At 41.0% G+C, this 14,595-nt stretch overlaps 2 protein-coding genes and 1 long non-coding RNA gene across 3 annotated transcripts; 1 reads left to right on the top strand and 2 right to left on the bottom strand.

Moving 5' to 3' along the window:
• The first annotated feature begins 30 nt into the window (after positions 1-30).
• LOC109146929 (protein FAR1-RELATED SEQUENCE 5-like) lies at positions 31-4,115 on the top strand. Its single transcript, XM_019294579.1, has 3 exons — positions 31-194; positions 1,794-2,378; positions 2,726-4,115. The coding sequence occupies exons 1-3, from the start codon at positions 31-33 to the stop codon at positions 4,113-4,115; spliced, it is 2,139 nt and encodes a 712-aa protein (XP_019150124.1).
• A 4,783-nt stretch (positions 4,116-8,898) lies between these two features.
• On the bottom strand, positions 8,899-9,863 carry LOC109146942. The gene is made up of 2 exons (XR_002048531.1): positions 9,651-9,863; positions 8,899-9,554 (listed from the first exon to the last, which is right to left on the bottom strand). It is a non-coding gene; the product is annotated as an uncharacterized LOC109146942 (long non-coding RNA).
• A 3,864-nt stretch (positions 9,864-13,727) lies between these two features.
• Positions 13,728-14,303, bottom strand: LOC109146927 (uncharacterized mitochondrial protein AtMg00860-like). Its single transcript, XM_019294578.1, has 2 exons — positions 14,017-14,303; positions 13,728-13,935 (listed from the first exon to the last, which is right to left on the bottom strand). Exons 1-2 carry the CDS (start codon positions 14,301-14,303, stop codon positions 13,728-13,730), a joined length of 495 nt encoding a protein of 164 aa, XP_019150123.1.
• Between the last annotated feature and the right edge of the window lie 292 nt (positions 14,304-14,595).

Here is a 14,595-nt window from a genome sequence, read left to right as displayed (position 1 = left end):
AATCACCGGAGAGGAGGACTTGATCCAGATATGCTGCCATCCATCGGATCTGCTGCTACTCGACGTCCAAGTGCACGCCGGAAAAAGGTCAACCGCCTTCGAGCTTCGTCGATCTACTCCCTGCTGTCTCTATCTGCCGTCACCAGAGCTCCACCATGGCCGCCGCTGACTGAGGAAGCAAGAGAGGGAAGAAGGTAGATAGATGGAGGGTGGTGGCTGCGTCGGAGCTTCCCTTGTTGCCGTCTGCTAGATCGAACGAAAAAGAGTGAGAGATGAAGGAGGAGGTTGAAGATGAACCAAAACAAAAAAATAAATAAAAATAAATACATATATATAGTTAGGGTTTTTTTTTCCAAAAATTCATATTTGTTTTTATTAATTTATATCTAGAGTATATAATTTGGGCTAAAGTTTAGGTAATATTATGGTTTATAAATTAGTTTATTTCAATTTCAAAGTAAAATAATTTATATTGAGAATATTCAGGCTAAAATATATATATATATATATATATATATATATATATATATATATATATATATATATATATATATGTGTGTGTGTGTGTGTGTGTGTGTGTGTGTGTGTGTGTATATATATATATATATATATATATATATATATATATATATATATATATATATATATATATGTGTGTGTGTGTGTGTGTGTATATATATAGGCTAATTTTCAGGTGCACTCCATTCTTAAAGTGTGAACGTGTGCACTCATCCGGTACGTTAATTTCGTGCATCCAACTGTCCTAAATAAACGTACATCCTCTTACGACGCACTGGCACACATGTTGCTCGCGGGGCAGTTGCGGTAATTCTTTCTATATTTAAAATTGCATTGGACTTGAATACTACTCCTTACACTGGATTCCTTGTTTTAACGTACCTATTCTCCCTGACTCCAACCGATGATGACGATGGTTACGCACGGTGAAGAACTTCCGGCAGCGGACGCGGCAGAGCATCCGGCTACAGGTTCCGTTCCCCGTCTCCCCACTTTTTTTTCGTTGGTTTTTTTTTTTTTTTTTTGGTTGTTGTGCCGCCATATTGATTACAGACTCATTGGATGCATAAATTTCCTTCATAATTATTGATTTTTTCTTGAATCAGTAACCCTTTTTCTCCCCTTGTTTAATACTATACGTGTGTTTTTAGTTATTAATACTAGTAACCAATTCCGTGTGTGGTACAGTGAAATAAGTGATAACATTCAAACTAGTTGTAATGCAAAACCTTTATGCATTGTTTTTATAACATTCATGTACATCATTAGTAATCATAAACCATAATTTTTGTGCTCTTAGGGAAACATTACTTACTGTATACGAAAGAAACCTCATTGTGAAACATATTTTAAGATGACGAACCAAAAAAACCATAGAAGAGGTACTTGCACTTTGATCTCCTGAAGCTTTAACTATGTTGTTGTATTCCTACAGTGCACTCCGATGCTTGATACTCCTTAATACATGCTCAACCTTGAATATATATTGGCTAACAATGTTCTCGTGCACCCACTGCAGTGTTACTTGCCGAGGATTTAGGTACTGGGGATGAAACGCACAGCACGACGAGATTTAAAACTGCGATTAAACAATACTGGAAGCCAAATGTGGACGCTGGCCTGGTGCCAACAGTCGGTCAGCGTTTTACCTCCCTAGACGAAGGAATCCAATTCTTCAAAACCTACGGACGAGTAGGTGGATTTGACATCCGGCATAGTTCTATTAAGAGGGATCGTGGTGGTGAAATTATTTCCCGTCATTTAGTATGTAACAGACAAGGGGCCAAACGAGGTGGAAGTAGCAAACCCATAATAGAACTAAATATCGGCAATGGTAGCAACAAGAAACGACGGAGACGGACCTCTAACAGAGTGGGGTGCCGCGCAAAGCTTGGATTTAAGAAAGAGAGTAATGGGGAGTTTACGGTGTCTACATTTGTTGAGGAACACAACCATAGTATGTGCTCCGAGGGTGCTAAATTATTTTTGCGGGGCAACCGGAAGCTTAGTGTGGCCCAACAAGCATTTCTAGCAAATTGCATTAAGGCTAACATTGGTTATTCCACCGGGTTTAGGTTATGTAAGGAGGTGGCCGGTTCGTATGAGAATGTTGGTGCAACGGACATGGAGTTCCATAATTTTAAACGGGACTTGCAATCGTATGTTGATGTGGTTGACGGTGAGATGATTATCGAAAGGTTCAAAACAAAGCGTGAAGTCTGCGACAGGTTCTTTTTCGATTACCACCTCGATGAAGAAAATCGGCTTGCACGACTCTTTTGGGCGGACCCTATTGGTAGGGGGAGTTTTTCTTGTTACGGTGATGTGATCTCGTTCGACGCCACGTACAGCACGAACAGGTATGTAGTTACTTTCATTAAAGGCTGTAGTAACCGATCTCCCCTTTTGTTATGTGTTTTTTTTTTTTTTTGGAATTATGTCCTCGGGTGTAGACATGGCATACATATAAGGTTTATGTGAATAGGTTGCTGGTGCCTAATCCAAAAAAATAAAAAATAAAAGTTACAGTTCACATGTTTGATGCCATTTAACAAAATTGTTTGAAGATTCATACTGTTCACTAACTGATTAATAAGGGGAAAAGCCAACATTATAATAACGGTAATGCACAGCAATCAAATTCACTATTAGTTGGTAGTACTTTTTTTTCGATATCTTAACTATTAATTGTTCTTATGTGATGCAGATATAGTTTGGTGTTTGTGCCATTTACTGGAGTGGACAACCACAAGCGCTGCATTACTTTCGCCGCCGGGTTAATCACTAAAGAAGATGTGGAATCGTACAGTTGGCTGCTAGAGAGATTCATTGGTGCAATGGGGAAGCCCCCTTTATGTGCTGTCACCGATCAGGACCCAGCTATGAAGATTGCTATGGACCAAATTATACCTGAGTGTCGCCACCGTTATTGTATGTGGCACATTATGACAAAGGTTAGTGAAAAAGTCGGGCCTGAGTTAGCAAAGAATGAGGTGTTCCGCAAGAGTTTGAATGATATTGTTTGGAATGAAAGGATCTCCAGCAGTGATTTCGAAGTGCAATGGCAGCTGCTAATGGAAGAATACAACTTGTCTGAGCACCGTTGGTTTCGTAAGTTGTTTGCAGAACGAGAGCATTGGATCCCTGCATTTTTCTCTGATTTGCCAATGAGTGGGTTGGTACGCACCACATCCCGGTCTGAGGCACAGAACAGCGTTTATGGGAAGTTCACCCGCCCCCATTCTAGTTTGGTTCAGTTTTACATTCAGTTCGAGAGTGTCCTTGAGACTCAGGGCCACAAGCAAGCTAAATTAGATGCCCAATGCGAGGGGTACTTGCCCGAGTTTAAAACCCCTTTGGCGTTAGAGCGGGACATCGCAAAATTGTTCACACTCGCTATTTTCTATGATACGCAACCAGAGATTGATGCTGCCTGTTTCTATTGCGAAGTTGTGGATATCCGTAAGGATGGTACGGACATTTATTATGACATTACGGGTGATTCCACCACCACGTACACTGTACACTACAAGCCGGATGGGTGTATTGCTTTTTGCAGTTGCAAGATGTTCCAACGAATGGGGTTGATTTGCCGGCATATGTTCTTGGTGTTCAAAGGAGCACATCTAGAGCAGTTACCATCCCAGTACATCATGGATCGTTGGCGCAAACACCTGAGTTGCGGTGCTTGTCGAGGGCGACATCCCAACGAACACGTCCCACAAACAAGAGCAACAGAATTATGGTCTAAGATCAACACGTGTGTAGGGCTGGTGGGTGAGAGCACGGCGCGTCAAGCCCGAATGGTGCAGGTATTGAAAGAATTGAGCAAGGAATTTGCATGCGACGGTACAAACACCGGCACCGCAAAGGGTAACAGTGCTGCGATCGCGGCATTATGTGGGGTACAGCCACCGCAATCAATAACCATTAAACCCCCGGCCCAAGCTAAGAACAAAGGTAGTGGGAAGCGTCTTAAAAGCAACCGCGAGATAGCCATAGAGAACAGTGCTAAAGTTGGCCGAAAGTGTGGGTTGTGCGGTGAGTATGCCCGTCATAATGCTCGTAGTTGTCCTTCCAGGTGCAATATGGTTTAGTTAGTCATAACCCATGGTACCGAACACCGAACATGCTTGTTTTATTTTAGTTTAATTAGCTTGATAGCTGGAATGCACGAAGCAGGCTGTGTGTTTTTAGTTTAGTTTAATTCGTTTGCTAGCAGACTGTATGTTTTTATTTTATTTTAATTGGTTTATAACAATTTTCATTTGGTTTAGTTAGTCATAACACATGTCCCTGTTGCTTTGGAACTTTTATTATTTAAGAGCCCGTTAAATGCAGATTGCACGCCTATAGCTCAAAAGCTTTTTAATTATGTAACTAGCCTAAACAAAGGTTGCTTATTGCTAATAGTTATCACTGGTAAAGCATATATGTTTATCGTGTTTGGATGTGCATTGCCGAGCACTGAGTAGGCATCCTTCCCTTCATATTCTACAATCTGCCATGATAAAATGGATATCCATAACCCTTACCTGAACACTTCAGAGTTTGCATGAAGTGCAGAACATTACACCCCAAATTAAGATATACTAAGACTCACTTTAAGCACGACCATTCTGAGCGCAACTAGTAGAAATTATTTCTAGGACTTAGAGCAACCCCATACTTTCAATTAATGAGCAATTAATCATTGCACAACCCAAAATTTATGCTGCAACCGAAAGATGAAACAAAAAGCAAATGATTCACATCCTTATTGCACTCAAATAGTAAGATAAATAACCCCTACATACGACTAAACCGTAGGTGTCCGTAACGAAATGCACCCGTTTTCCAATAAAACACTGTACTAGCTAATGAACCAATTTAGCATTAAAAACTGTACTAACTAATGTCGCCCTGGTCGAAGTACCGTCTGTTTGTTTCTGCACTGTTAGCCGCACTCAATACTAGAGTTGTGCCAACCTCTGGATATCATATTCGCCGACACGAGAGGCTATATTCTCCATGTGTTCATTGACCTCACAAAAAAGTATGTTGTGCATGAAACGCTTCCGTAGATCTAGAAGTTGTTGGCTATTTCCTCGACGCAATCCACAATCCCAATTTGCGCACTTTTGACCAGTGTATGATTCCATGTGCCGCATTGTAAACACCGCAGAGTCGAGGGTAGATGTAGTGTCTCTCCACGGCATCTGCATCCTTTTTGGTTTCATGCTTTCTAGCCGGAATGCACGAAGCGTTTGTTGTTTGCTATCTAAGTACGTGCTTAGTAGGTCAATCTGCCCAAAAACAATATGGATAATATCAAAATCCAAGCACTTAGTAGGTTCATTATATTCCATCATTTTGGAAAATTCATTTGGTTAGTCACGTACCAACTCTTGCGGTGCTCCGTCATACAACTCTTTGTTTGTTTTGTTGATGGACTAGCTGTCGATAATATAAAACCTAGAGTGTTTGAAACTGATGCTCATCATGTAGAATCGGCCCCCATGCATTATTGGGAAAATAAACTAGACAACCACACCATGACTGCGTTAGTTATTGGTTTTTCCATGATATACAACGTTCTGTAAAATTATTTAAAAGTTTTCGAATGGTTACCATATCTATAGTCGCCGTCCCTACATGGTTTGTAGTCTTGAGTTCCTCATCTAGTCGCCTTGTAAACCACATAACCCTCTCATCTTGGCTGGAGGAAATGGACACGACAGTGCCAATCTGCAAAGAGATATGTTAAACACCGGTAGTTTATGTAGGTCGTGCGATAGGGTTGAAGATATTCACCGTGGTACTAGTCGAGAAAAAGATGCGGGAGGGTTCCTCCCCCCCCCCCCCCCTTCGTTTTCTCCCTGAGATTGAGCACGCTGCACCATGCATCCACTACTGTCTTTACCACGTTAGTCCTTTCCCTCAACGTTTTGAAATCTGACCATCTTGCTTTCCGCTTGCTATGTTGGAATAGCACCTCATTGCTACAAAGATAACCCAAAATGTTAGTTTCAAAAGAAATGAATGAGTGGTTCCAATGATAGAAAATTAGCTTATATAGAAAATTAGCTCATAGTTATCAGTTGGGCAGTCTGGTAGATTAAAATGTTGAGCAGGCTTCATATGCACTACGCTGCAGTACTGGGGAAACTCACGGTTGAAGGGTTAAAAGGTTTGAAAATGGAGCAGATAATAATATACATGAAAATGTGGAATGGGCATTTTGGTTCCATTAGAATGGTTCTGGCTTTTGTTTCTTTTATTTAGTGTTAAATTAGCTATCTAAGCTACCTACCTTTCCCTCTCATAATGGTATTTAAATTACATGCATGTAATGCACTGCACTTTTACTCCAACAACCCCACTTACCAGTCATAATGCGGGCAGCCAAACACCCACACCCAGACAGCATATATGTGTGGAAGAGGAATGGTAGGGTAACCGTTGGTGGTGCTAATAAACATGCCAAGCGGATATTCTCCCTGGACAATCGGACCCCTCCCTTTGCGTTCTGCCACATCCCGCCTCCCCAGGCCCACACATTGGGGGGATGGCTGCAACCCAGGTCCCATCTGCTGCATCTGGAGAGGTACCTAGCACCAGATTTCGTCATACACATAAGTTAACATAATAGCGCACGACAATGAGGAAGTTTAGACACAAACCTGATGAGACGGTGTGCCAACACCCGGCGGTAGCGCCCTATTCTTTTCCAGATTTTGTGTAGCCAACTCCTGTGTCATCCCTAGGCTAAAACTAGGGGCATCGACCCCCCCGATAGACTTCATCGCCTCCAACTCCAATCGGTCCAACTCCTTGAAGAATTCAGGGTCATGCCACATGGCTTCGTCGTTGTGAACTGGCGACGAGGCGGGGGGTTGAGGTATCTCTCTAGGCTTAGGATTCTGAATTATTCCGTGCAACAAATCCATTGCAGCAACAACCCGATCAAAATCGTAGTGGTCATGGGCTAGATTGGGGTGGTGCTGTACCATATCAACAACTCGTGAAGCAATGGAGAGCAGGTCTCCGGTAATGGTTGCAAACTGTTCGTCAAATCCCTATAGCAAACGTGACCTTAATCTATCAAGTAAATGTTTGACAACATAAAATACAACTTGATGGGAAGAATATTCCTGTCATACCGTGATGTGTGCCACCGGGGGCTCGGCAGGGGGCACCGAGTGCATACCGTTGTTCTGGTGGCTGGACTACCCATGGCCTTGTCCTGGCTGATCTCATGGTCGTTGGAAAGCTGGATGCACGCAGAGGTGCTACCACCTGGCCGTTGCCAAACGCCCCTGCACCAACCTCCCGGCACTCCCGTGCTTTTATTTGCTCCGTGGTCCACCCGTCCAACACTGGGATTGTCCTCGACACATCCCGTGCAGTAACCACCACCCTATCAACATACAAGAGCTGCACAAAGAAGATTACCCCACACATTAGCAAATGATAATTAACAAGTAAATTTTCATCATACATCATAACACAAAATCAAACTTACAGTTAGAAAGAGCAATGGTCCCGTGAATTTGCGAGAGGTGTTTTCAGACCAACTAGCATGGGTGCTACCCAACGAGTGCAAAAGATACCCGCACCAATCTAGCTCTTTGATCTTGGTTACGTCGCTAAACATGTGCATAATCTTCTGGTTTACATACCCATTGGGGGTGCTTGAAATAAGGGTGCTTAAAGCGACGACACTAAAATGTCGTTTAAACCAAACCCCACCATCTTTGAGACCTAGAAGCAATGTGCTCAACGCCTTGATTGTGACCCTCCCTCTTTGTTGCTTCACCTCGGTCCTCCATTGGTCCAGGTCAGGACTGACAACTTGCGGATCACGCTCCGTGATCGGTATCGTACCATTTGGAAGTCCCAATATAGCTACAACGTCCTCCTTGGTAATTTTGATGTATCTCCCATTGCCCAAGTCCAATTCCACTTCCGAGGTTAAAACAAGAGACCAACCAATAGCCAAGGCGAAGTGGTAACTCCTTGATTTGCAACCCCAATAGGCTCCCCATTCCAATGCTGATGACATCCTGCCTCTGCCGTGGTGTTAGCGACCCGACAACCCGCACGAGTTCCTTAGGCATCCCCCGCGTGTTGATTTGGGGAAATTGGCAATCCGCGTGCGTAGGCTCAGCACGTGGTGATCCTTCGTACTCCACATCCTCGAGGACCCGTGGTGGGGTGTAGAAGTCCTCACTAGACCCACTTCTGTCCTCACCTTGTGCATCCCGTCCTGAGACAAACCAAAGAAACAAACGCAGGGAGAAGCTTAAATCATGTGATTTTATTACTTGTATTATTTGTACCCCATTAGAGAATGCAGGTAAACCCAAGTCTGTAATGTTCAGATGCTTGTTTAGTTTTCCCATTTAATTGATTCCAGTGCCACAATGCTCTCCCTCCTTACTCTATGATATTTAAACCACACCCTCCTTATTGTCTAATATCTGATTGCATGTGAATATTCATTCAAGAAAGTCGGTAACAAAAAATGGAAGTGTATAATAATGGGTTAACTGTTGGAATGGAACATTACATGATGATTATATAGCTTGCACTATCTTAAATGGACAGATAATGCCATAGCACATAACTCTAGCATTAAATACTATTATATTGCCACATATGCATAGCCAGATCTCAGCTAAAGATGGCCAATAATTGATTAAACAAGAAAAATGAAACAAGCAACCTGCACCAGAGTGCTAACATGGAAACACACACTGCAGTTTGCACTGTCTTAAATGATTTATTGTGATGTTAACTCAATCTATCAATTAAACCAACTTCCTTAAATGAATATTCACATAACTCAAGCATTAAATACTATTGCTAAATATGAATAACCAGATCTCAGCACGAGACTTTGATATAACATTGCAGAGCAATCTTGTCATATTTTAGTGATGGCCATAAACTGGTTCTCTGAAGGCAACAACATAGTAACAGCTTCAAGTGATCAAAGTGCGAGTACCTCCAACCCCAACTAACTTGACCACGCCAACCCCACAATTCCAATGAAGGAGCTCAATTCCCCACCAACACTTCTGCACAAACAACCTCCCACGCACCCTGGAAATTTGACATCGAACCCTACCTAGCTAAAACACACCAGCATACAACACAAATACCCAATTATGCGCCCACACACAAATCCACTGACCCAAAAAGGAAAAAAAATAAATAAATAAATAAATAAATAAAACACCGCAAGGGAATCGGAACTAACCCCACTGCGCCGCCGGCCTCCTTGCAGCAACCCTCGCCACTACCCCGTACGCCGGACGATCGCAGACCCCACGAGCCGTCGAACGCAAAGGACGGTCGCCTGCCCGCCGCTTGAAGGTCCGGGTCCGAACTGCAACACTATGCGAAATAGCTACCGGCAGTGTTGCTGGCGTGAACGGACGCCCAGGCCTACCCCCCTTCAACCGGCAATATCCACTTGAACGCGCCATGAGCTTCCGAAGATCAACCTGCAATAGCGAAAGGAACGGAGAGACGAATTTCCGAAAATCAACCTGCAATAGCGAAAGGAACAGAGAGACGAATTGAACTAATAGAAGTCGCAGACGATATTGTTATTTAGAATATTCTTTTTTTTTTTTTTTGAAAACCTATTATTTAGAACTGTAACCCCTGATTACGCCCAATGCCGAACGAATAGGGTAATACCAAAAACGTCCCCGCAATTGTCAAGAGCGAAGCTGCACCGCTAAATCGCGGTGCACACAGGCCCATGCATCCTCACCCGTGATCATTGATCATCTAACAACGAACGGCTAAGATGAGTGCACACTGTTCACACTTTAAGAATGGAGTGCACCGGAAAATTATTCTATATATATATATATATATATATATATATATATATATATATATATATATATATATATATATATATATATATATATATATATATATATATATATATATATATATATATATATATATACATACATATATATATAGAGTTGCACTCGGGTGCGAACGGCTCGCCCAGGCGCGAAATAGGAATGGATTCTGTTCGTCCACGTGTCCAGATCTAATGGATGAGAAACACTGATTTTTTTAAAAAACGCGGTGGCATTTTCGTAAATAATTGAACATTGAAGTGCAAGTAAAATGTATTACAAGTGCATGTAAAATGTATTATAGGTGCAAGTAAAAATTTACACTGAGCATCAATACTTAGTTGCACTTATAGTTCTAAGTAGTTGCACCTATTGTTCTAAGTAGTTGCACACATAGGTATAAGTAGTTGCATCTAGGTGTATGAATGTTTGCGAGTGGTTTTCAGGAGTATTACTACCCGCTGAACTCAGATCAATGAATGTTAACAAGACAAAATTACATTCACTTATAGGTGAAAGTAGGTGCACATATAGTTATAAGTAGTTGCACCTATAGTTATAAATAGTTGCACATATAGTTATAAGCACACCCAGGTGCATGAATGGTTGCGGAAAGTGAATGCTAACAAGGCAAAATTACATGCACTTATAGGTGAAAATAGGTGCACTTATAAGAGATTTTACTTGCACTTTGATGTTCAATTATTTACGAAAATGCCACCGCGTTTTTTTTAAGTTATTAGATCTGGACACGTGTCACGCGCTGATTCGTTCGCATTTCCTTCCTGGGCACTTATTCGCACCTGAGTGCGTCCCTATATATATATATATATATATATATATATATATATATATATATATATATATATATATATATATATATATATATATGTATGTATGTGTGTGTGTGTGTGTGTGTGTGTGTGTGTGTGTGTGTGTGTGTGTGTGTGTGTGTGTGTGTGTGTGTGTGTGTGTGTGTGTGTATATATATACACACACACACACACACACACACACACACACACACACACACACACATATATATATATATATATATATATATATATATATATATATACACACACACACACACACACACTACACAGTTTATTTATATTTTAGTTTTTTTTTTTCATAAATATTTATATATTTTTTTGATAGATGTGTGTTGATATAATATATATATATGAATCGTTGAAAATGGCGTGAACCTGTAAATATAGATGGTAAGGTTTAGTTTAATGGTGATACTAGATACTAATGATCTGATTCGGCAGTGATCAATAATAATAATAATAATAATAATAATAATAATAATAATAATAATAATAATAATAATAATAATAATAATAATAATAATAATAATAATAACAATAATAATAATAATAATAATAATAATAATAATAATATATTTTGTGCAAGGGCATTTATGTCTTTTAAACATATATTCCATTTCTATTCCTTAACCAACCAAACGTTGGAATACAATTCCCAAAGTCTATTTCTTCAGCGAACCAAACAACAGAGTACAATTCCTATTCTATTGCTTAACTATTCCATTCCCTATGGAATATCATTCCTATTCCCACCAAATTTATTCCGTGAACCAAACAGCCTTAGCAGGGTTTAGCAGAAAAGGGGGAAGAAAAATCAAAGAAGAAGAGAGAGTGTTGGGAGAGAATTCAGAAGAGAGAGAAAGTGAAATTCATTTAATAACCAAAAAAACATAATCCAAAAAGACAAAAATACAAAGTATATAAGGACAATGTTTGTTATTTTTGCAGGAGAATGTTGCCTCAACAGCTTCTAGAATCTACTGATACACAGCTCAGTTCATCAAATGTGAAACGACGTCGTCGGACCCTTCGCAAACTGCCCCCAACTGTCAAGCTTCATGCGACGTCGTTCAGGTTAGTTTCAACTGCCAACAACTTCTTCTCTTCCTACGACTTTGTTTCGTCATTTTTGTCTGTTATTCCACTCAGCCCCTGACTTTCATTTTTCTCTAAAATCATTTCATTCCCCAAATGTGATTTCCTAATCAATCCACTTGCCAAGGTCATCACATTGCCTTCTCCTCCAGTGGATCCTTGTCTCCAAGGATCAAAGGTGGGGAATTGCCTAATTATGTGATGATAGTCCTCCCAGGTAGCTGCTTCACAAGGTAAGTTTGCCCATTGGACCAAGATCTGGATTACTGTTGCATTGTTCCTTTTGATTAGTCTCTTGCCCAAAGCTGCCACAGGGTGGGTAAGAACCATGCCCTCAGGATCAGTGGTAGGCAATTCTGCTTGTGGTACAATCCCCTCACCCACTCTCTTTTTCAGCTAGGAAACATGGAAGACTGGGTGTATAGCAACTCCCTTAAGAAGTTCCAGCTTATATGCCACCTTATCCCCACCTTCCCAATCACCTTAAAAGGGCCATAAAACCTGGAGGTGAGCTTGATATTAGCCTTGACAGCCACATAAATCTGCTTGTAAGGTTGTATCTTGAGACAAACCCAATCTCCCACTTCAAAGCTCCTTTCACTTCTATGTCTATCAGCTTGTTGGTTCATTCTAGCCTGGGCCTTTTGGAGATTTTCTTTGACAATAGCCACCATTGTATCCCTTTCCTTAAACTAATCACTGCCCTCCCCTTCCGTGACCACATTAAAAGTTAAAGTGGGAGGCAAATAACCATAGAGTGCCTGGAAGGGTGAGCACTGCAAGGAGGTGTGGAAATTGGTGTTATACCAGTGCAAAGCTAGATGTACCCACTTGATCCAAGTCTTGGGTTTATGGAAGACCATGCACCATAAATAGGTTTCCACACACATATTCACTCTCTCTGTTTGCCCATTAGTTTGGAGATGGTAGGCAGAAGACATATTCAAGCTCACTTGCAACTGTTTGAAAATTGATTTCCAAAATTTGCTTACAAAGACTTTATCCCTGTCACTCACAATGTCATGTGTTCCATGAACAAATCAGCCACTTTTTCAGCTGTGTAGGGATGAGATAGAGCTAAGAAGTGGCTGTATTTGGTGAATCTGTCCACCACTACCATAATGACTTCCTTCCCTTGGGACCTAGGTAGGCCTTCAATGAAATCCATTGAAATGCTTTGTCAAGCTTGCTCAGGAATTTTCAAAGGTTGTAGCAGCCCAAGATAAGCTACAGTTTCCTCCTTACACCTCTGACAAATGTCACAAGTCTTGACTGCCTGAATTACTTCCCTCTTCATTCCCTTCCAATAGAAAAGTTACTTAAGCCTATGGCATGTTACTTCCTGTCCAGAATGCCCCCCTATGGGAGAATAGTGCATCTGGACCAACAACCTGCTTCTCAGATACCCTTTGTTCCCAATGTATAGCCTCCCTTTGTACTTAATCAGCTCTTCTGTTGCAGTAAATAGAGAACCTTCTTCTGGTGCAACCAGGTTCACAATAAGAATTTTGGAGGCCAAGTCATCACCTTCATAGCTTGTTATTATCTCCTCTATCCAAAGTGGTATGGCTGTTGAAACAGCTCATAGCTTAGCTTGGTCCAAGTTTCCTTTTTTAGACAAAGCATCAGCCACACAGTTTTCCACTCCCTTCTTATACTGTATAGTATAGTTCAGTCCCAACAATTTGGTTAACCCACTTCTATTGCATAGCTGTTGTGATCTTTTGTTCCAATAAGAACTTAAGGCCTTGATGGTCAATTCTTATTGTGAAATATTTTTCCAGCAAATAAGGCCTCCACTTATCAACTACATTTATGAGAGACAGATATTCCTTTTCATAAATAGACAATCAAAAGTGCTTGTTTCCAAATCCCTTAATGAAATAAGCCACGGGTTTTCCCTCTTGAATCAACAAAGCCTCCATCCCCTTGTAGCATCATCAGCTTCTACTACAAACTCCTTATCAAAATCAGGCAATGTAAGGACTAGGGTAGTACACAGGGCCTCCTTTAACCTTTCAAAGGCAGTTTCAGACTCAACACTCCACTGGAAAGCATCTTTTTTAAGCATGTTGGTAAGTGGTTTGCTAATGGTTCCATAGGACTTGATGAATCTTCTATAGTAGCCAGTGAGACCCAAAAATCATCTTAGCTCTTTGATATTAGCTGGTTTAGGCCAAGAGGCCACAACAACCAACTTAGCAGGGTCAGTCTGCAATCCTTTTTCTGAGAAGATATGTCCAAGGTATTCCACTTTTGTTTTGGCAAAGGAGAATTTCTTGAGCTTGGCTAGCAGCTGGTTGTTTCTCATGATCCTCAAAACCTCTCTTAAATTCTCCCAAGGACTCTCCAATGTAGGGTTATCACTACAAGAAAAATTGCGATTTACGACGGCAAAATTTGATCGCGAATTGCGTTTTGCGACGGAATTTTGCATTTTCGCGACGGAATTCATTCTGTAGCCTCCAGGCTTGTCGTATTCCATTTCGCGACAGAAGAAATACGTCGCGAGCGGTGGTGACGAAAAAAGCGATAGAATTTTCCATTCGTAATGTAGGCGACGGAAATCAATCCGTCGTGATTCCGTCGCGATTTAGGCAATGGAAAGTTTTCCTTCCATCGCCATCGCTTGAGAAAAAATTCTGTCATGAAACTCATATTCCATCGCCTATTTCCGTCGTGAAATATAACGACAAAAATAATTGTTGTCGCGATTACGTCGCTAAATTTTTTTGTTGCAAATTTCATCTCCGTTACGAAATTCCGTCGTGTTTTGG

This window comes from Ipomoea nil, unplaced genomic scaffold (assembly GCF_001879475.1).
Source record: "Ipomoea nil cultivar Tokyo-kokei standard unplaced genomic scaffold, Asagao_1.1 scaffold1952, whole genome shotgun sequence".
In the NCBI taxonomy this organism is placed as follows: Eukaryota; Viridiplantae; Streptophyta; class Magnoliopsida; order Solanales; family Convolvulaceae; genus Ipomoea; species Ipomoea nil.
This window is presented reverse-complemented; position numbering and strand designations above follow the sequence as displayed.

What these genes read in the sequence shown, in the direction of transcription:
- LOC109146929 (XM_019294579.1), top strand. Translation starts at nt 31, where the DNA reads ATGCTGCCATCCATCGGATCTGCTGCTACTCGACGTCCAAGTGCACGC. An exon ending in GAAGCAAGAGAGGGAAGAAG is followed by an intron (nt 195 to 1,793) that starts GTAGATAGATGG and finishes AGTATGTAACAG; the next exon opens with ACAAGGGGCCAAACGAGGTG. An exon ending in GCCACGTACAGCACGAACAG is followed by an intron (nt 2,379 to 2,725) that starts GTATGTAGTTAC and finishes TATGTGATGCAG; the next exon opens with ATATAGTTTGGTGTTTGTGC.
- LOC109146927 (XM_019294578.1), bottom strand. Translation starts at nt 14,303, where the DNA reads ATGGAATACGACAAGCCTGGAGGCTACAGAATGAATTCCGTCGCGAAA. An exon ending in TTGCAGACTGACCCTGCTAA is followed by an intron (nt 13,936 to 14,016) that starts GTTGGTTGTTGT and finishes TGGCTACTATAG; the next exon opens with AAGATTCATCAAGTCCTATG.